At 39.1% G+C, this 22,590-nt stretch overlaps 1 protein-coding gene and 1 long non-coding RNA gene across 10 annotated transcripts in view; one reads left to right on the top strand and one right to left on the bottom strand.

Annotated features, from left to right (window-relative positions):
* Dop1a (DOP1 leucine zipper like protein A) overlaps positions 1-22,590 on the bottom strand; it is an 87,398-nt gene that overhangs the window by 1,975 nt on the left and 62,833 nt on the right. For 3 of the 9 annotated variants that reach the window (XM_040740330.1, XM_040740332.1, XM_040740331.1), the window contains 15 exons: positions 21,823-21,957; positions 19,319-19,374; positions 17,835-17,939; positions 14,103-14,169; positions 13,607-13,751; positions 13,392-13,471; positions 12,409-12,518; positions 11,983-12,132; positions 11,818-11,879; positions 9,992-10,144; positions 6,387-6,523; positions 5,460-5,515; positions 3,800-3,964; positions 1,665-1,794; positions 135-185 (listed from right to left, as the gene is read on the bottom strand). In XM_040740330.1, the coding sequence (XP_040596264.1) occupies positions 135-185; positions 1,665-1,794; positions 3,800-3,964; positions 5,460-5,515; positions 6,387-6,523; positions 9,992-10,144; positions 11,818-11,879; positions 11,983-12,132; positions 12,409-12,518; positions 13,392-13,471; positions 13,607-13,751; positions 14,103-14,169; positions 17,835-17,939; positions 19,319-19,374; positions 21,823-21,957 (1,602 nt within the window). Of the gene's footprint in view, positions 1-134; positions 186-1,664; positions 1,795-3,799; positions 3,965-5,459; positions 5,516-6,386; positions 6,524-9,991; positions 10,145-11,817; positions 11,880-11,982; positions 12,133-12,408; positions 12,519-13,391; positions 13,472-13,606; positions 13,752-14,102; positions 14,170-17,834; positions 17,940-19,318; positions 19,375-21,822; positions 21,958-22,590 lie in introns of those variants that run through there. The other 6 variants (XM_040740333.1, XM_040740335.1, XM_040740334.1 and 3 more) reach the window with 4 other exon arrangements.
* On the top strand, positions 6,523-10,558 carry LOC121137662. Its single transcript, XR_005874961.1, has 2 exons — positions 6,523-6,919; positions 7,357-10,558. It is a non-coding gene; the product is annotated as an uncharacterized LOC121137662 (long non-coding RNA).

Here is a 22,590-nt window from a genome sequence, read left to right as displayed (position 1 = left end):
TAAATAACCAAACATCTCCAGACAAACGTTTTCTCCTTTGACTTGACAAGTTTACACATGGAGTGCAGCTTCCTTCCTGTTTACCTCTCTGTGGCTTTTGCTGCCATATCACAAGCATCAATAGCCACCCTCACCTGATGCTTGGCCATCTCCATTCCCTCCAAAATCTTAAAGTCCTCCTCGTCCTGTGGAAGGAAAGAGAACTCATAGCCTTTGTTCCAGTGCAAAGTCTGTTTGGCCATGAAGGCCTTGTTTAAACGATCTGGATGGGAAGACACTTTCCAGTGCAAAGAGCTGTTTATCTGTGGGTCAGTTTCTGGGCAAAGGGCTTGGGTCTAGAGACCCGTGAATGTTCACTGCATCTGGATTCATGATTTCCCCCCAACATTCTGTGACAGGAAAGTGAAAGTTCTGTCCTAAAACCTGGATCAGGCTTTGGTCCACAACTCTATCCTTTCACTTGTCTCCTAAAGAAGTAAGTTCCACATATCCTGTGAGTAAAGCGTCTAATCACTTTCTTCCCTTTTGCTCTGTAGAGAATCAAATACAGCTTCATTGCTGCAAGACAAAATGCGTGAGCACGTGTGGACGGGGTCTCACAGTTCACTTGATCAACCTCCAGACTCTATGTACTGGAAAGATTCTGAACTAAAGAGATGATATATGATTAACAAAGGACCAGTGAAGAGCAAGCCATTTCATTACCGTTCTGCTCAGGGCAGAGATTGGCAGGTTAGCCTGATGCTTAGTGAGAAAGGACAGAGGACACACTCTAAACCATAGCATTTACCTTCCTACCCTTATTTATGGGACAGGTTCCTGGAAATTCTCATTTTCTCCTTGATTTCCACCACATAATAGTTTTTAAAAATGTTTTTAGACATTTGTATTTTTGAGTCCCTTTACTACCTTTCTAATAGTCATGTGTTAGTAGATTTAATTCTCAGCAGTGTTTTTAAAACTTACAAATTGAGACAAGGCATAAGAAGAGCTATAGAAAGAGGAAATATTATAAGTACTGTTTTGGAAAAATCTTTTGAGTAAGAGTGGTACTACCTCAGATCATCAGATGTATCTCTAGGTTATAATTTAGGAAAGTGAAAAATATCCACTTAGTCATATTTCAGCCATGTACTTTATGTTGCATGGAAAAAAGAATGGTTCTTTAATTCAGTTTTGATGAGATATTTTTGTCAAGTTTATTAAAACTTAAAAGCGTGTGATCTTTTCATCTCCTGATTGTTCCTTTGTGAAACCAATCTGACAGACCTTTTCTGCAAACCCCTTTAGTACAACTGTTCTCTCCATCAGTTCACATCTAGTCTTCAACATGGCATCCGATTAACTACTCTGGCATTATTCAACTCAGCTTTGTCATAAGAACTTTCACGACTACTTTCAAGCATTAGTTCCAATGTTTTCACCCATTTTGAAAAGAAGAAATTGAGAAGTAATGTTATGAAGATAAGTATTATAAACAGATGTTTCTTAAAAATAAAAGGTGTTTTTAAAAGCTCACGAATCTTTAAAACCAAGAACTTATTTTCCAAATATCTCAACTTGATAATGCCCTTAGTGTTCTAAGAAACACTTAGTAGGTGACTCATGAATATAGCACAGTTAAAGAATACGCAGTAACATAGAACCCTCCTAAACTTTAGTACCTTTGTCCTTTTCCGAAGAAGTTTTGCAAGTCGAACCACGTATGGCTTAAATTCTCGCTGATGTATGCCCTGCCTTCTGACCTCCAAGCCTGAGTCATCTGAAGCTTCGGGTATAAAGGCCCATCGGTACCTACCAGTGTAAAGGTGCTGATATTAGTAAGGCAAACACTGCCATTGAAGATAAGCCACATAATTTAGTACAAAGAGCATGAACCCAACACATGCAAACTAAGTCAAACCTGGAGTTTGTGTTACCAGTGAAAGTAACACAATTTACTATATCATCCTTTTAATTCCAGCACTTAGGAGGCAGAGGCAGGTGAATCTCTGAGTTAGAGGCAAGTGTGGTTTACAGAGTGAGTTCCTGGACAGCTAGAGCTACACAGAGAAACTCTGTCTTGAAAAACCAAAAGGAAAAAAAATTACCACCATTTCAGAGCAGTACTAGGACAACTTACAAAGTGCTCAGACTGTTATGTTTTCTCTTTACCTACAGTATTTTTCGGATTGTGTTGCTGCAGTAACTGCCTTAAGCTTGTAATCCTCCCACCTCAGCCTCCACTAACCTGTAGGCAGAAAGCTCAAAAGGAAACTGCTTTTGTATTGTTGCTTGTATTTTAATCAAGTCTAACTTGGTTATTGCAACATGTAAAAAGTATATTAAAAGGAAGACTTTCCCATTATGGGAACCATCAATGTTGCTAGACTCTTCTACTGTGTCTTTCTGTGGAGTTCATGCATAGAAAAGCATATATTTATGTACTCAACCTTCTCTCTTTAAAAAAAGACAGAACTCACATATGGGCATATGGGCTGTGGATGCAACAGCTTAGGGGTAGAGTGCTTGCCTGCCTTGGACTCCATTCCCAGCATTAAGACAACCCCACCAAAAGTAAAAGGCACAACTTCTGTTTAAACTATCTTGAAGCTTTTTAAATTTTTGACCTTTTAAAAAGATTATGCTTTATTTATCAAGTTCTTGTCCATACTACACAGCCAAAACAAACTTCCTAAAATGGAAACCTAATAATATCACTTAATCCATTAAAAGCTTCGGTAGCAAAAAGAATGAGACAAAGAGTTGTTTCTTCAAAAAAAATCAACAAGATAGACAAACTTCATCTAAACTAACCAAAAGGCAGAGAGAGGATATTCAAATTAACAAAGTCAGAAGTGAAAAGGGGACATAACAACAGACACCGAGGGAATCCAGAGAATCATCAGGTCATCCTTCAAAAACCTGTACTCCACTAAACTGGAATTTAAAGGAAATAGACAATTTCCTGGATAAGCACCACATACATAAACTAAATAGACCTATAACCCCTAAGGAAATAGAAACAGTCATCAAAAGTCTCCACACCAAATAAAGTCCAGAATCAGAGGGTTTCAGTGCATAATTCTTCCAGAATTTCAGAGAAGAACTAATAACAATACTTCACAAATTGTTCCACACAGTAGAAACGAAAGGAACGTGACCAAACTATTTACGAGGCTACAATTACACCGGTACCCAGACCACACAAAGGTGGCACTAAGAAAGAGGGGAACTGGGATCTGTATGTAAAAAGAAAAAAGCTCCAGTGGCATCATTGTTCTAGGCCACACTGACACTCTTACTTACCGTGCTTTACATAGTTGAGGCCCTTTCTAGCCTCGTTTCTCAACACCTCAGGCAGGTCAGCTCCAGTTCTGCTATTGTCATGGTGAGCCTCTCGAACCTTAAACTGCCTCCATTTCAAACCCCCTTCCCGGGCCTGCTAGAACCTCAGAGCTGGCAGCTGTCTCTGCTGTATGGCATGCAGCAACATGTATATATGCTATCATCCTAACATCCTTCACGTGCTGGGCTTTGTCCCCTCTACTAAACTTGTAGCTTCTGGGTCTGTATCCCACCCCACTGCTCCATATCCAGGGGGCACTCTAGTTTTTAAGTGAGCAGTCTGGAACACATATCCATCCACAGCAACCATTCACTGCTATTAACCATGTTACCCTAATCCTTCCAATAGAGTAAGATTTTAACAAAAATTATGAATACTTCAATTTACACAAAGAACTTTAGTGTTGGACATGAGTGATCAAAGCAAATGTATTTCCAAAAATATTCATTTAATATTCTTGCTTTTACTTACATCTGAAACTGAGGAAGATTTTCAGAGGGCAATGCTAGAGCCAAATCCAAAAACTTGCAAGCAGAAAGATAGAGGTTTAACCACCTCTGGCTGTTGTAGGATGTGGAGAAGCCATTACCTCCAGTATAGGTTGTTTCCAGACCAGCTGCAGATGGCCCAGATGTCCTGCAAGCAGACATGCTGTCAGCAGCAGGGCCTTTGGCTCACAGGGCTCCTGGAAATCCTAAAGCACCAGCTTGGCTCTCCCACAGCCTCACAGATGAACAGTGATCACGACTAAATTGTATTTTGTTGTTTAAATTTTAAGAATATAAACACAGTACATAACTTCCATTACAGTCAAGAAACACAAAAGCGAAAAGTGGATAATTAATAAATCTTACAACTCATGTGCTTTCTGTAGGGAGTGGGGAACTTTCTATACTAATAAACATATTGTTAGAGACAAGATAAAAATGTAGCACCAAAAATCTTGTGTGTGTACCTGCATGTTCATGTCCATATATACATATGTGTGTACGGGAAGGCCAGAGGTCAACTTTGGGTGTCATTCTTCAGGCACTGTATATTGTGTTATATGAGACAGGTTTCTCGCTAGCGTGGAGCTTACCAAGTAGGCTAGCTTGGCTGGAGAGTAAGTCTTAGTGACCAGTTTTGTTTACTTCCTCAGAGTGGATGGAAGTGCATGCACCACTCTCACCTCCCTTCCTCTCTTTCTGCTTTTACTCTCTGTGGATGAGTATTTGCCTGAACGTATGTATATACACCATATGCATATCTGGTGTTTGCAGGAGTCAAAAGAGGGCATTTGATACCCTGGAACTGGAGTTACAGACAGTTGTGAGTTGCCATGTGGGTGCTGGGAACTGAACCCGGTCTTCTATAGGAGTAGCAAGAGTTAACTGCTCAGCCATCTCTGCAGTTCCCACACCTAGATTTTTTACATGTATTCTGGGATAAACCTCAGGTCTCCCTACTCATATGGTAAGTATTACAAACTGAGCTAGCTACCAAGATGGAGACATGATTCCTAAAGAAAAATTATAATTTATAAAATTGAACAGTAATTCTTATAGAATTAAAAATATATACATACAGGTAAACTTCTAAAAAGAATAAAACTATTGTATAATTGATGGGAACATTCTGGAAGATCTAGATATATGGATTGCCTTGGTCGAAAGTTACCTGCCATAATTTTTAAAAAAATCTATTTCAAGTCTTAGGAATTAGACCTGAACTATCAAAATTAATATGACTTATGTAGTTGAAACAATAGTGAATTGTATTAAGCAGAATCTTTGTATAGAGACTGAAGGTCATGAATGCTGATAATTTAGCCTATCATGTCTCCTGACTAAATAAAATATATTCAAACATGAATAATGGGAGTATTCGTTTTTAAAAGATTTTTAAATTTTATGTGTATAGGACTTTTGCCTATATGTCTATGTGTGCACCATGTCACAGCCCTTGGAACTAGAGGTACAGACCGTTATGAGCTGCCAGGTGTGTGATGGGAATTGAACACAGGTCCTCTAAAAGACTTGCTGGTGTTCTTTGCCAATAAGTCATTTCTCTAGCCCAAAATAATGGAAGCGTTTATATAGTGGTATCTGAACTCTCCTGAGGAACATACAGACACAGACGCACACATTACCGTGAAATATCTTCATCAGCAGTGAGTTCCTGCTCCATCAGTAAGAACACCTGCACCTGGAGACCATGAAGGAAATGCTCACTTTCAAGTGGAAATATAATTTGTCAGCATTATCTCTGGGGAAGTGGGGTTTGGGAGGGTTTACTTTAGAAAGTATTCACCATAGTCTTTGAAGCAGGTTTAACTGGGATGAATGCTATGCTGGAAGAGTGAGTATATGCCTTGCATCAATCCCTAACAATCCAGTTCAGCTGTGTCTCACTAGAGGCATCCCTGCAGTGGGGCACTGGACCAGTTGGCTATGCAAAGCCAATAGTGTCAAAGAGACCAAGTGTTAAACTATTAAACTACATGAGTAAGTAGGGGCTCAAAGGCAGTTGTCTGTCTGCACTGCACAATTTAAGCTACTTAACAGTAAAAGCTTTTACTATTTAACTTTAAAAATTATGAGTTTAGTCCTTAAGATTAGTTTTTTTTTTTTTTTTTTTTTTTTTTTTTTTGGTTTTTCGAGACAGGGTTTCTCTGTGGCTTTGGAAGTTGTCCTAGAACTAGCTCTTGTAGACCAGGCTGGTCTCGAACTCACAGAGATCCACCTGCCTCTGCCTCCACCTCCCGAGTGCTGGTATTATAGGCGTGCACACCATCACCTGGCTTTTAAGATTATTTTTTAGGGCTGGAGAGATGGCTCAGAGGTTTAGAGGACTGACTGCTCTTCCAGAGGTCCTGAGTCAATTCCCAGCAACCACATGGCAGCTCACAACCATCTACAATTCAACCTGGTGCCCTCTTCTGGCGTGCAAGCAGAATGCTATAAATGTGACAAATAAATCTTAAAAAAAAGATTAGTTTTTAACATAAAAAGCAAGGAGACATTAATCACACTGTCACAGTTTGTTTTTGTAACTTTGTAAATTAAAATTAACTCACAAGTTCTGTGATCATGGTAGGCCAGAGAGAGGTAAGGTGTTGTGGAGACATTCTTAAAAGTAATACTCTGAAAAACAGGAACACTTGAGAGTGAAGGGTCGGCACCTGGGGCAAACGGAGACTCTCAACCAACCTCTCTGAAAGAAAATCAGCATAGTTCCAATGTCTAAGTAACCCAATCATTATAAAACTTAGAGGTTTGAAATGTAAACTTAAGAGTTTGAAATGTATATAAAAATCAAGCATTTCCTTGTTAGATATAGTGGAGTCTATGACATAGCAACTAAAAGTTTCGAATTCTCTATGGACAGGATAAGAAAGTGGTACTGGTCCATGAACTACGTTTTGAGTAAGGAATGTAAACACGGGATCCTAGCACTTGGGAGGTGGATTCAGCAAGATCATGAGCTGGAAGCTAGCCTGGACTACATAAGGAGACTTGGTCTCAAGACAAATTCAATGCCAAACCAACCAACCAACCCAGCAAACAACCAACCCAAGTGCTCGTAGAAGAGTGTAACTGTTGAAATGAGGTATACATGGCTATGGGACAGAACGAATTTCACATGAGCTCTTGAGGTTAGAGGCTGCACAGCACTCCCTGAGTTGGGCAGCCATAGTTTGGTTATAGGTAAAGCCTGGGAAGGTAAATCTTTTTATTAAAACAGACATTTATTATTAGGGTTTGCATTTCCTTTGCAAAATGTTTCTGCCAAAACTTGTCCATGAACTTACAGAATGCCTTATCTACTGTCTTGGTTTTCTATACAGCATTGCTTCTGACCAATGAGCTCATGTCATAGTCAGAGAAGTGAGGCGGTGGGCTCACATTCACGGGGAGAATGGTAGAATGACCATCTGAAGATACAGTACAGGGCCAACTAGGAGACAGTAGGCTGGAGAACAGGGCAGGTTTCTCCTATATATGCTGTGAATAAGTGTCCTATACATGGTTCTGTTTTCTCCACAGCCAAGATTATTGAGTCTACGGGGTCAAGGAGAGAAATGGAAATACTACTACCCAGAGTTATGCCTTGCCACTCACTACCAAAATTTTGCTTCCTCCTCCCAGCCCTGATCTTACGTTGTTGGCCCAGAAGTATTGCTTCCTCTGGGGAAAGTGCTTCTAAATGGAGGTACAACCATTGCATTGAACAGGGCACTAAGACTTCCACAGGGCTACTTTCTCATGGCACTGAGTCAACAGGCTTAGAAAAGAGTTCTATTTGAGCAGGAATGACTGATCTAGACGATTAAAGAGAAATGGGACTATTTCTCCAAAATGGAGGTAAGAGAGAACATTTCTGAACTGCAAGCAATCCCACAGGGTGTCTCAGAATATTAGCAGGCCCTACTTACCATTAAAGTCAATGGGAACTACAATAACCCAATCTAGGCAGAATGATAAACACGCCAGACAGAAGCTGTGGGTAGAGAACCAAGGTCTATTGTACTTGCAGAGAGTGGAAGAAATACAGAATAGGTAGAAGGTAGTCATAAACATTAGTTAGGGGCACGTGACTAGTTCTAGAAAGAAGATCTAATTTGTTAAGAATGTTTATACACACACACACACACACACACACACACACACACACACACAGAATTTTCCCAGTCTTTTATACAGAGAGAGAGAGACAGAGACAGAGACAGAGAGAGAGAGACAGAGACAGAGAGAGAGAGAGAATTTTTCAAGTCTTTTATACTATAACAGAACATTGAGTCAAGCACAAGTACTTAACTGGAAAAACTTTGTATTATCATTTTAAGTTCTGGGATGTCAAAAGATCAAGCATCCCTCAAGAGATTTTCCCACCTATACTACGGAAAGAATCTGGGTGTTTTCAGTTGTTTTTGGAAGAGTTGTATTAGGAGAAATCATGACTCTTTAATTCACATTATTTGACATTTAAGCATGTCAGGACATGTGGTTGAATACTGACAAGAGATGGACTGATGGTTAGTTTTGACTGTCAACTTGAATGGAGTAAACAATGCTTAGAGCTGAGTGTCTGTGAATGTATAACATAAAGTGTATGATCATGGGCTGTTTACATCTGTTGAAAGTGGACTCTGAGGGCAAGGAGGGCCCTCTTTCCAGACTCCAGGATGTATATTTCAAGTTTTCTCCAAATTCCCTGTTCTGGGGCAGGCTTAGTACCCAACTATACAACACACAGAAAAGAGACTAGCAGACAGCAAAGGGGTGTTAAATAACAAAGCTGGAAGATACAGACTATTTCCAATTGGGGGTACTGTTGTTTATCACATTGTATAAAATGCCTGGATTGGGAATAAGAAACTGGAAGCTCAGGCATGAAGAGTTAGTTCTCAGTCTAAAATTTTTTGCTTTGGAACTGCAGTATGGCTTCCATAGTCATTTCTCATGGACGTTGCAATTGCCGGATTTTTGGGCTATCCAGTGGCTCTGATAGATGTTGCAAGGGTCCAGTTTTATGATGTTTTGCTGTTTTTGTCTGTTGTGCTTATCTACAGCTTGCTATTTGTTCTTTTACTTTTCCTTGCTACAATTTAATAAACTCACTCATTTGAAAACCAAAGTACCAAAGTACAGCTACTGTAGATCATTCTCCAGAAAGAACAGCGTGGACTACCAGAAAGGAATGACAAGTGGGTCAGTGATTAGGAGAGAACCTCAATGTTTGTTTTTGTTTTTCCAATGAAAAAGCATCGTGTGTTGTACCTGCTGTCCTTTTTCTTTCAGCAAGTACATCTATTATTGTGGTTGTAATTTTCTAACATTCTGGTTTCTTTGGCCTTTCAATGTGACTCAATGCCAAGGTACTCTCCAGGGAACATGGAGACCTACAATTATATTGTAATTGCAGAGGCACCAATCTTCTTAGAAGGAGCAGCTATTGTGCTCTCTGCTTCTCCAGTGTGCAGATGACCATTGGACTACTCAGCCCCTACTGTGTAAGCAAATCTAATACATTCCTCTTCTAAAGAACCCTGTCTATTATAGAGCCAACACCGTTCCAAGTAAGACATGCAAATATGACTGCAAGCCACAAATTCCTGGCTCTTCTTGTTAAGGATATATTTCCTGATGTTGTCCACAAGTAAAACACAATAATATATTTGCCTACAGTGAAATAGGAAATAGTGACTACCTGACTTTGCATATCAATTCCTCTGATATTTGAACCAAATAATAAATCACAGATAAAGTTTAGTTAAGTTTTTCAAATTCAGTGTTGATTTCTTTTACACAGTTAAGCTAAAATATTTGTTATGTAATACTGTCCATCAACCCACACTTATGGTTTATCTAAACCCAAATTAAAATTTAGTAAAGATATTTTCTAGCCAGGCGGTGGTGGCGCACACCTTTAATCCCAGCATTTGGGAGGCAGAGGCAGGCGGGTCTCTGTGAGTTCGAGACCAGCCTGGTCTACAAGAGCTATTTCCAAGACAGCCTCTAAAGCCACAGAGAAACCCTGTCTCCAAACCACCCCTCCCCAAAAGATATTTTCTAAGAAACAACAACAGGACATCAAACCAAATACCCCCCCAACCCAAATAAATGACCCCTACGCCCCTGTAATTCATAAGAGAGACGATAAAATGCTTTAATTACTTACCTTGTATGTCTGGAAGGTACTTCTGGTACTGATCAATTTCACTGCTAAAAATAGCAAAGGCCAATCTTTTGAGAAGCATTGCTCTCTGTTCTAGCTCCACATCCCGATTTGCAAAAAGATTGAGAGAACTGCTTTGGGCCACAGCTACTCGAGCTATAAAAAGGAATGAAGGAGAGGCATTCCAGTCATCTGAAAGCAACCATTTCTTAATTAAAATCAGTGACTACCTCATGACATACACACTGAGAGGAATATAGCAGAGGACCTGGACCTTTCTCTGGTGCAGAAAAGCAGACAGTCTGAGCATACACATGCCTGAAGGTCAAATGGCAGGATTTTGATGTAGACAGACAAGAATACTTAGAACTGTGGGTTTTAGAGGGAAAAATGTCTAATAATACTATTTTGTAACTCCTATCTGCTCAAATATTTCGTTAAATCTTTTGTATTATTTTAAAAAATAATTTCTAGAGAAACCTAGCTTGGTCTGATTTCCTGTTCTTCATTTAGCTCCTTGTTCCTAACTTCCTCTATGACATAAACTCACCAAGTTTGCTCCCATCCCAAGACCGTTGTCATTTTTGTTCTTTATACCGGGAATTCCATTTCTAGAAAGGCTTGGCTCCCTCAGGTTCACATCAAATATGATGTGAATAAAAATAAAATAAAAGCCGGGGGTGGTGGTGCACGCCTTTAATCCCAGCACTTGGGAGGCAGAGGCAGGCGGATCTCTGTGAGTTCGAGGCCAGGCTGGACCGACAGCCTCTAAAACAATACAGAGAAACCCTGTCTCGTAAAACCAAAATAAATAAATAAATAAAATAAAACTCTTTGCTGTTATTTAAAATGTGTCCTGCAGTGCCCCATTTTATTTCCTTTATAACCTCACTCCCTAATTTAAAAAAAATTTTATAAAGGTTAGCATAATACCTGGTCCACTGTCATCTTTCAATAAACATTTAATAATATATAAATTTAAAACCTAAAAACAGCTCAAAGAAGATGACAGAAGAGGTAACATGGCACCCTTTCTCCAGATAAGAAATTAGTTGAGAGCTACACAACTGTATAAAGTCTTCAGATTCACAACTCCAGCGATTACAGTTCAGTTTAGTTACACTCTCTTTTTGTCTCCTTTCCCTTTCCCCCATTCTCTGCCCTGGAGATCCACAGCCACAGAGATTTAGAGTAGACTGTCACACAGGTTAGATCCAATTGCCTCTCTTCTTACCTAGTCAGTAGTTATCAAGTCCTATTGTGCCAGTAACTAGGCTGTGTGATCGGGAAATGAAGGATAATTTTACTTACCACTAAGTTATCCTTGGTAATATTTTTATTGTTGGCACATATTCACTGCATAAAATGAGAGATCTCACCAGGTACTTCCACACATTTGCATCACATAATGTACTCTTACTCATACTGCAGTATTCTCTCTAATACTCACAAACTCAGCAGTTCTCTTCATTTTCCTGCACAGCCCTCATTCTACCTCTGTACCTTGGGCTTTGTTTGTTGTCCATCACCAGAGTCTTGCTATATACATATATGCTAGGTTCGTATGGAACTTGTAATCCTCCTGTCCTTGTCTCCTAGAGGTTCCAATCCCACACTGTTCCCTGTCTCTTGTAACTTTTTTTCAGAATCTACATTCTGCATATATGGGGAAACATGGGATGTTTGTCTTTTTCAGTCTATTATATTCCCATAGAATACTATGTTTAACTTGACAAAGAACTAATTCAGTAGTTTTCAAAAGAGACTAGTACATGCTAATAATGAATACTGTACAAGAAAAACACTGCACTGGCTATCACAATACTCACTCATCAAATCTCTGAATGTCGTCTTATCATGTGTCATCAGGTTGTCCATAATTGCTCTCCAGCTGAAAGACACAGGGTTATCATGTTACTAAGCTTTTACTCTTATTAAGGCCTTCTATCCTATTTGACTTGACAATGAGTCAAAGTGAGATGAGGACTACTTACTGATTAACACAGGAAGCATCCATCTGAAAGAAACTGGGATCCATGAAAAGGTCAAAGGCTTCTTTTTTCCAGGCTCTCCGTGTATACTGATACCCACTTAGACTGCTGAGCAGTTGGACACAGGCTCGGTAACTAGGGGCATTATGTGCACTGTACAGAAAAAAAAACCACATTAAACCATATTATGCTTTCACTTCCACTGTCATCTTGAATTTATGTGTAGTCACATATATCTCAGATACTAAAATGGAAACATGAAACAGAACCTGTAAGAAAAACGAGATGTAAATAAAACAGTTTAGCATTATAAATGAGTCAAGGTAAGAATAACATCATTTAGTAGTTGAGGCCACAAATAGCAACAAGGGGACAGACCTTGTAGCAGAGTGTGAATTAGCTAAACCCTACACTGAAATCATACAGTACCTGTGATTTCGGAGGTAGGGTACAACATAATGCATAATGTTTACAAGTAAAGGGATAACACGCTCTTTTTCATCACTGTAGAAAACCATATCCAGAAGATGAGCCAATACCTACAAAATAGAGAGGAAACAAATTCATCTGTATGCTGAAACTGAGGTTGGAGGTGGGTACTGCTTTTCAACTTGGAAGGAAACTAAAACTACTTAAAATGAGAAAAATCTACATTGAGATAGGGAGGTATAAAACAGTTCAGGACCTTCTATGTGACAGGAGTGGAACCTTAGCATTCTCTTCCCCAGAATTACAAAGAAGCTTAAGAAAACCCCAAAGCTAATCATGTTGAGCTCCTCAAGCCCTAGTCCAGTCAATCAACAGCCATTAGTGTCAGTCATGTTTTCTAACCTCTGTCAAGACCCAGCATCCACATCTATAAGGGGCAAAAAGTGATGAGTTTGTTTGCTATACATGCTTTATACTTTACCACTCCACCCTTCCACACCATAATCAGATAAAAAGCATTTTTATTTCTTAAAATATATATTTTAAAAGTGAGGGTGGGGAGACAAGATACAGTTCATTCTGAGCTTTTAAATCTGAATGACTAAGGGCAAGAAACATGGATCCTGGAATGTACTGAATTGCATGTCCTCTTGTGGGCATTTTCATGAACTTGTATACTTACATGACAAAAAGCCATAAATCAAAGGCACAGGTGTTATGTATGTGCATGTCTGCAAACATATGTGCACACACACACAAACATGTACACAGGCATTGCCCCCATATTGTCCTATTCTTGGTGATTATATATACTGGTGATTTCTAGAAGCACAAAATAATTTTTGAAATTAAAAACTTCTCTATGAGAATTTCTTTTTTTGTTTTTTTGTATTGCCCTGGCTGTCCTACAACTCACTTTGTAGACCAGAGGATTTCTTATTGTTCGCTTCAGTGTGCACATAAAAACACTTGATAACGTTTACCTCAGAAAGCAATGTCAGTGCATGGACACTATACACAGAGGGAGTTATGTTTGAGGTTTCCATTGCAGGCGATAGCATATCTAAATATGAGAAGAGATGGGTAAAGGTAATGATTAGTATCTCTCACTGATAAAAGGTTAGTTTATGTTACAGGACTAAATAAAATACTGCTCAGTAAGTATATGCTGAGAGAATAAGAGAAAGGAGAGCAATACCTTCAACATCAGACTCCAAATTGGTTCCATCCACCATTATTTTTGGAGAAGGTTTGACTTCAAGGTTTCGTCGGAGCCATGTTGTCTGTTCTAGAGAGGAACCAGCAATTGCACCAATAGCATCCACTATCTTGTGAGTCACATCCTAGAGAAACAAGAACCATGTTTGTGCACATACACACAAATGCATTATGGACTTCAATAGGTGTTTTATAAAACATTCTTCCCCACTTCTTCCCCCCTATCCAGAAATGATCTCATATAGCTTTGGCTGGCCTCAAACTCAACGTATGTTGTAGATATGGCCTTGGAATCCTGATCCTCCCACCTCTATCTCCCAAGAGCTGAGATTATAGACATGAGCCACCACCCTGACATTATTTTTATATAATAGACAATCTTGACTTTTATAGAATAGTTAGGAACATCATAAATTATATGACTCCTAATTTTAACTTTTGATTTTGGTAGCAACCTTGAATTCAGAATGCCTTACCTGAAGGTCTCTTTGATCTTTTTTATTTTCCAAACTAGGATTTTTCATAATAAACTCATTCAAGACCCTGTAAGATAAAAAAGTTATCATCCAAAGAAAATGGAAATGATTCCATGTAATTTCTTGTAGTATATATTTTCTAATCAATGTTTATATATGAAAAGACACAATGATGCTAAGAGTAGCATTATCTGTAAGAACCCTCAACTGGAAGGGATCCAGATGTCTTGCAATAACAGCAGGAGACTCTTTGGCTAAGATACTAAACAGTAATGATAATGAATCATACTTGCTATTTCCTGTTCTTCAGCTATTGTCCCAGTATCTCTTGAATTTGGTGCTATAAATAACTCCTCATATCTAGAATGTTTAGTGAATCACTATCCTCTTCAACGACATGCGTTAATGACCAGGCACTGTTCTAAGAATTTAATAAATACTAACTTTTAATCCTTTTAACAAGCATATGAGACAGTCACCATCACTGTTTCTATTTTAACCTAGGTAAATGAAATGACCTCCCCTAACCAAAGGTTACATATCTAAGTAAAGGAGCTAAAATTTGAGCACAGGTAGGGTACAACTTCAGAGCCTGTTTCCTGAACATTCTTTTTTTTTTTTTTTAAAGATTTATTTATTTATTTATTTATTTATTTATTTATTTATTTATTATATATACACCAGATTGAATTGTAGATGGTTGTGTGAGCCCCCATGTGGTTGCTGAGAATTGAACTCAAGACCTCTGGAAGAGCAGTTAGTGCTCTTAACCTCTGAGCTCACAACCATCTGTAATGAGATCTGGTGCCATCTTCTGACCTGCAGGCATACATGCAGGCAGAACACTGCATACATAATAAATAAATCTTCAAAATAAAAAAATAAACACTGAACCTCTTAGAAGAGAAAGTGGGTGGTACCCTTGAACGAATTGGTACAGGAGACAGCTTCCTGAACATAACACCAGTAGCACAGACACTGAGATCGACAATTAATAAATGGGACCTCCTGAAACTGTAAGGCAAAGGACACAGTCAACAAGACAAAATGGCGCCCGCATAATGGGACAAGATATTCACTAACCTCACATCTGACAAAGGGCTGATCTCCAAAATTCACAAAGAACTCAAGAAGCAAGTCTCCAAAACACCAAAGGATCCAATTAAAAAGTGGTGTGCAAAACTAGAGAATTCTCAACAGAGGAATCTAAAATGGCTGAGAGACACTTAAAATGCTCAACATCCTTAGTTATTAGGGAAATGCAAATCAAAACAACTCTGAGATACCATCTTGCTCCTGTCAGAATGGCTAAAATAAAAAAACACCAATGACAGGAGAAAGGGGAACACTCTTCCACTGCTGGTGGGAGTCCCGACTCATACAGCCACTTTGGAAATCAGTATGGAGATTCCTCAGGCAATGGGAATCAGTCTACCAAAAGATACAGCAATTCCACTCTTAGGCATATACCCAAAAGATGCACATTTATACAACAAGAACGTCTGTTCCACTATGTTAATAGCAGCATTATTTGTAATAGCCAGAACCTGGAAGCAACCTAGATGCCCCTCAACTGAAGAGTGGATAGAGAAAATGTGGTACATTTATACAATGGAGTATTACTCATCAGAAAAAAACAATGGAATCTTGAAATTTGCAGGCAAATGGATGGCACTAGAAGAAATTGTACAGGGCAGAGGGTCTAGGCCCTGCTCCAGATGAAATGACAGACTCTGGAGACCCCCCATGGGTCCTCCCTGGGGAATGAAGTAGGGATTAGGTGGGGGGGGGTTGGGAGTGTTGGAGGGGTTGGGGGAGGAGGGGAGGCAGAGAGAGAGGGAGCTGGGATTGACATGTGAAACAAGCTTGCTTCTAATTTAAATCTTTAAAAAACCCCTCCCCTTTCCACACCACCTACACTTCCAACTGTTCTGTGCTTACTTCTTGCTACTAAATCTCAATGCTTCTCTTATCTCCAACTCTGACTCTTATCATTCCTCATCACTCCAACTTCTTCTAAATAGTGCCACCTCTCTCTTAATTTCTGTGTGTGTGCACCCTGATGAGCACGTAGAGTGTGTTCACAGGACAAGTTCAGCTGTGGGTCCTTGTCTTCTAACACTTGGAGCATTGTTTACTGTGTACAGCATGCTCGCTGGCCCCTGAGCTCCAGGGACTCTCACCTCTACCTCTCCTCTCACTGCAGCAGCACGGGGATTCTAAACACACTCTACTGCACTAGACTTTTAGGTTCTGTGGATCCCAACTCAGGTCTTCAAGCTGTCACTGCAAGTGCTTTACTCACTGAGCCCAACTCCTCAGTATCTTCTTAACCTTCCTTTATAGATGCCATACAGACTATGCCTGGCTTTTTATATTTTCTGATTGTTGTAATCCAGGAATACCTGGCCTCGCCCCTTGGGGACCTGACAAAGTGTACCACCTCTGCCCATTGGCAATCAGTACCCTGGCTCTGTATGCAGGTGCAAAGGTTCCTTTAAGAGGCAAGCTCTGCCTGCTTCTGCTCTCTCTCTATCGTTTCTGAAGAGCGCTCTCTCTCTCTCTCTCTCTCTCTCTCTCTCTCTCTCTCTCTCTCTCTCTCTCTCTCTCTCTCTTCCCTTCTCATACTCCCTTCCCCAATAAATTTTCTACATAAGTTTTGTCTACAGATCTCTGTCTGTTTCCCACCTGCTGTTTGTCCCTCACCTGCATGGGACCCTTCCAAGGTCTCCCTCACACCGTGTTACATATACTGCTTCCTTTCCCTCTTTTTCCTGTTTTCTAAGTGCCAACATCAGTTGTTCACACCTTGTCACCTCCCACTGAAATAAATCCTGACACCTCTGATCATAAGGAGTACCATCCTCTCCTTACAACTGCAGACATGCCAGTCTCTCACTCACTACCAATATTATCCTATGAAATTCAAGTTTCTTCCCAAGAAGCCCCATCTCCTGTTGCCCACCCTATTTTCTTATTATTTCTCTGTCTATGACATCATCTCTAAAGCAAATAATGTAGCTTGTCTCAGTATGTCCTTTTCCTCCTTGTCTTCAATAAAGGCTTGTTACTCTTACTTGTTACTTGTGATTCACTTACCGGGTTCTTATTGCACATCTATTATGAGTTCCCAAATATGACACTATGCAGGCCAATATTTATTGTCAGTGAAGCAAGGGTAACTGGTATTTGCCAAATAATCAAAGAAATCAATATCTACTAGCACAGATCTAGAAACAACCAAACACAAAGAGAAGTGGTCTTTTGCAGGACTATTTATGTGCAGGATTCAATGTACCTCTTCTGTCAAGTTCTTTTTAGCATGGAGCACATTCACCCATATTTTCCACACAGTGCTTCCCTATTGATCGTAAATGATGACTGGTTCTAATATTTTTGTATTAAGTGTTCTACATTTTGTATATGTCTAAACACATTGTATTCCTTCTTATCGCCTCCTGCTTACGGACCTTATATGTCTGGATCTGCACCTCAAGATGCCTGTGAACACAGAAACACATGACATGTTCTTCAGCAATCAGGATAGTGAGGACTATATCTTTATTAAAATTATATGTATGCATGTGTATGCATGGATACATATGTATAGATAGGTATTTGTGTGTGTGTGCTGCAGACTGAACTCAGGTTCTTTTGCATAATAAGTATTTGCTCTTCTGAGCTACAATTCTAACCCTTCAAAATAATACACTGTGAAGAGAGACTACTTACCCAAGTATAAGAAACTGCCCTGGAGCTGGAAGACTGAGCTGTATAGAATCTTTCAGAAGGACCAATAGTGATGTCCAACTGTCCACTAAATTAGGCACTGGAATTCTGAAAGATAAGCCAGTTTGATAGAAACCACAGTAAACTTTAATTTTCTTATGTGTTCTTACAGTCCTTAACATATGTTCTAAGTTATCTGAAGTATTTAAACTTTTATAGACTATTAAAGAACAGAATTTCTAAAATTTCATCCTTTCTACTAAGAAAAGGAAGCACATTTAAGATACTTGATGTGATTTCTTAATTTATGATTTGCAACGGAGATTTCCTATCACATATATTCTCAGAAACAAAATATAACTGCATTAATTTTCTTTTAAACTCTAGTTCATCACATGACCTCTGCTCAGTCTGACCTGTACCTAAACAGAGACTTCATGAAGTTCTTGCTATAAATCACCAAAAATTTATTTATTATGTAAACATGCCAGAGGAGGCAACCCGATCTCATTACAGATGGTTGTGAGCCACCATATGGTTACAGGGAATTGAACTCGGGTCCTCTGGAAGAGCAACCAGTGCTCTTAATCGCTGAGCCATCTCTCCAGCTCTACCATCAATTTAAATACACCCAACATGCCGACTTCTCAGTGTTAGTCACAAATTAATGCAGTAGTTGCTCCATTAGAGAAGATTAAGATTCAGGGTTTTTTTTTTTCCTCCAAGACAGGGTTTCTCTGTGTAGCTCTGGAGTCTGTCCTGGAACTCGCTCTGTAGACCAGGCTGGCCTCAAACTCACAGAGATCTGCTGCCTCTGCCTCTCTAGTGCTGAGATTAAAGGTGTGAGCCACCAGGCAAGATTCAGGTTCTTAAGGAAGAAATGTATTAGAATACTGCCTTTGTTCAGGGTCAGCTAATGATAAAAGTGAACACCAAACATGAAGATATTTTCAAGCATTTATTTATTTGTTTGTTTTTTGAGATGAGGTGTCTGGCTATCCTGAGACTCCGTATGTAGACCAGGCTGGCCTCAAACTCATAGAGGTCTGCCTGTCTTTGCCTCTGAGTGCTGTGATTAAATGCGTGCAACACCATGTCCAGCCTCGTTTTTTTTCCTTTTTCAAAAAAGCAATCAAAGTCTACACATTCACCTCTATCAATCAAAATAGTAATCAGTTTAGAGGCAGCGGATATGATTTCAAGAGAAGGCTGTCAATTTCCTGCAGTTCACTATTTAATACCCGAGTGCTGTTCATATCTTTGGAGCATAGATCTGCACAGCTCCCTCATTAGCATGTCCATGATTCCCATTAACAGCCACAGCATTTCTATTTCTGCGGCAGAGCTTCTGCCTTTTCCTTCAGAGGGAACAACAGTAACAAGAGCACACTCACTACTTTTGCAAAGAACTCCAGTGCTTTTCTTTGTAGTTTCCTAAGCTGAACAGGTGGCAATTGAGTATGGAAAGGTCTACATCAGCATCTTACCTCTGTATATAAGCATAGAAAAACTGAAGCATGCAGACTTCCAGAGAGAGATGTTTCTATAAACAAAAGAAATTAGTTTTACAGTGAAGCAAAATGATGCCTTTGCTTTTTCATTATTGCAACAACTCTGACTTGTCCTCTAAGTTTTTAATAAAATCATAAATAAAATATTAGTTTGTTATTTAAAAAATGCAGCCCCCCCACTTAGTAGGGAAAATTCATAATACAAGATCTATTTAAAACACAGAAAATGGACAGACTGAATGGCCATTAAGATGACTTGTAGATTATCAATTTTTGATATGTGGAAAGAAAGTTGAAAAGGTTTTTCTTATCAAGATAAATCTTTTAATCATTTTTAAGTGGTCATTCTAAAACCATCAGAGCTATATCCATTTAGATTAGCTTAGATTTGGTACACATCAGAATTAGGTTGAGATTTTTAGATTACATTGTGTATTTAAGTCTTTTAGTACGATGCTAAATCAGTATAGTTAGATTGACTATGATTAACTACTTTTAAAACTTTTTAAAACACTTTTTTAAAAAAAGATTTACTTTTAAAGTTTTAGCTTATGTATATGTGTGAGTGCCTAAGTGTATGTATGTACACTGCATGCATGCTGGTGCCTGAGGGGGCCAGAAGAGGACATTGCATTCCCTGGAGCTTGAGTTATAGTTGGTTGTGAGCTGCTATGGAGGTTCTGGGAACTGAACTCAGGGTCCTCTGCAAGAATAATGAGTGTTCTTAACCACAGAGCCACCGCTCCATGATAATGAAACAATGCAATGGGGAAACAAAGATATTTATTAAAAGTAGGGGAGGGGACAGTGTCTTGTGTATGTGAGCTCTCCCCTACATCTCCAGTCCAAAATTAGATAAGTCTTAATCACCTAAAATATAATCATTAAAGACAGCTTTGCATTTCTGTATGGAATTCCTAATAAAGAAAAGTTAATATTAAAACACAGTGTTGAGAAATCCTAAAATATGCCTTTGAAAGTCAGTAAAAGCAAAAAAATAAATAAAAAGGAATTGATGTTCATTGACATTTGTCAGTTGATCTCCCCCCACCTCTTTCTTTCTCTCTCTCTCTGTTCCAACATTTCCTTTTCACTGCACAAACATACACAAAATGCAGTGTTAACATATTTAGTAAGGGGCAGCACTGGTCTGGAGAGGGCTAGTTTTTGTATTTTTGGCCCCCAGGTGTATGTAGCTCATTATCTACCTCAAAATATTACAGACTCAATCAAGCTTTCACAAGCAAACTAAAAATCTCAAGACAAATTCTCCAGAGGTGCTTTCAGAATAGTCTGGTAACCAATGAGATAGTTCCTAAGAGGGCTGAGGTGTAGCTCAGTGTCAGGGCAGTTGGCCAACATGCACAAGGTTGAGTTTGAATCCTTAGCACCAAAACAAAGTTAATAAGATCACTCACTACCAACAAACACCTTTTCTTTGGGCAATTCAATAAGAGCAAAAGAATAAATGTTTTAAGATATGTAATAACCCCTAAGGATATGACTATACTTGTTTGGCATGTTTCAAAGTCTCACTTTGGTGGTTGGTAAATCTATAAAATTAAGAACTTGTAGCATTGTAGAGGTTCCTAACTTCCTATATGTAGACCTGTTTCCCAGCTAGAGACTAACAATGTGAGTGGAGAGACTGTCATATCTATTTCCTGTGACCCTCTCAAGGGAACAGAAGGATATAGGGACAAGTAAGGTTTAGATAATAAGGCACTGATATGAGCTGTTAGATATGAGCTGACACTGGATGTCAGTGAACCCAGAATAAACAGTGAGGTAAAATGTGTCCTAGAACCATTTTTATCAAAATGTCATGTATGTTAATTTTGTATAAAATACCCTGAGACCAGAGTGTTCTTACCTGAATGTGCCCCTGGATTGTGTATGCTTACCTGTTTGCCAACCTATGTGTGTGGGAGAATGTGTCATGTGCCTGCCTCCTGAGCTGTATACCAGAAAATAAAAGTATGCATCTGTCTACTGCTGGTTATATTCTCTTTATCCTCCCAGCATCCTGGTACTTCTCTTCCCTGGCTTTGGAGCCCAGACCTCACAATCATAAAGCATAGTTTTATACAGTTTCAAGAAATGATATTGTATGGGACCATGATATGGTAAAACTTTGGGAGTTTACAGAATTGAAAACTCACTGGAAAAGAAAGCATCAAGGAAGCTGTGAAACCTACAAAGCAGATTTTAGGTTGAGGCTTCTGTGTTCCTCTAATGGACAGAAAATCCTTACTAGGAGTCTAGTCCATGGTTCCTGACACTTCTCATGTACATATGGAGAGAAATACAGTCAACTGCTCATCCCTGGCTACAGGAATGATTAGACTAGCAAGGAACTTCAAGTTGTTTTTATGAAGAGTGTTGTACAATGATAACAATGAAATTATTATACAAAAAAATTCCTCCTCATCAGCTTCATTTCTGAAACTGAATTCTAAACAGAAGCAAAGCTTTCTTACCTTGTCCTTGACGATGGCTGGAGGCTGCTTTAAAACTTCTTTCACAGTCTGGATAACAGTTTCTGCTCTCATGACGCTGATGGAGCGAACCAGTTCTACTAGTAAAAGTTGTTCTTCACTGGCTGCGGGGATCACCTGGAGAACACATCATGGTCACAGTATTTATGCAGGGGTATGGATACATAAATCTCTTAAGGGAAGTCACAGAAGGACTACTGTATGGCCCTTTCTTAATATAAAGATGTCCCTTGACTACTTCTGATAAAATTTAATTTTTAAAATTAAAACATGAATCTTACTTCATAAAAATCAAAGTAAGGGCTAGTAAGATGACTCAATACGTAAAGGTGTTTGCCATCAGGCTGAGCACTTGAGTTCAACCCCGAGGGCTCATAATAGTGGGAAGAGTGAACTAACTCCTGTAGGCTGTTCTCTGAGCAGGACATGTGCACCATGGCATGTGACATCCGCACACAAACAAGGAAATAAATCAAAATCAAATAGGACAAATCGTACAGGGAAAATAAAAACCAAACCCTGTGTATCAGGGCCTATCTTACCTACCATGTGCCTTAGGAGCCAGCTCCATTCTGCCACTTACGTTTATTATCATGGAGTGCTATTTGTTTCTATTCATGCTTTTCCTTTTTCCAAATTCAATAATTGAAATCTCAGTCAGAAGACAAAGATTTGACCGTCTTAGACAGTTTTCCCTATACTTCAGAGTAATTACATGATCTCACTTAGATCAGCACCAGTTTCAGATGC

Source organism: Mesocricetus auratus, unplaced genomic scaffold, assembly GCF_017639785.1.
Source record: "Mesocricetus auratus isolate SY011 unplaced genomic scaffold, BCM_Maur_2.0 Super-Scaffold_100691, whole genome shotgun sequence".
NCBI lineage: Eukaryota > Metazoa > Chordata > Mammalia > Rodentia > Cricetidae > Mesocricetus > Mesocricetus auratus.
This window is presented reverse-complemented; position numbering and strand designations above follow the sequence as displayed.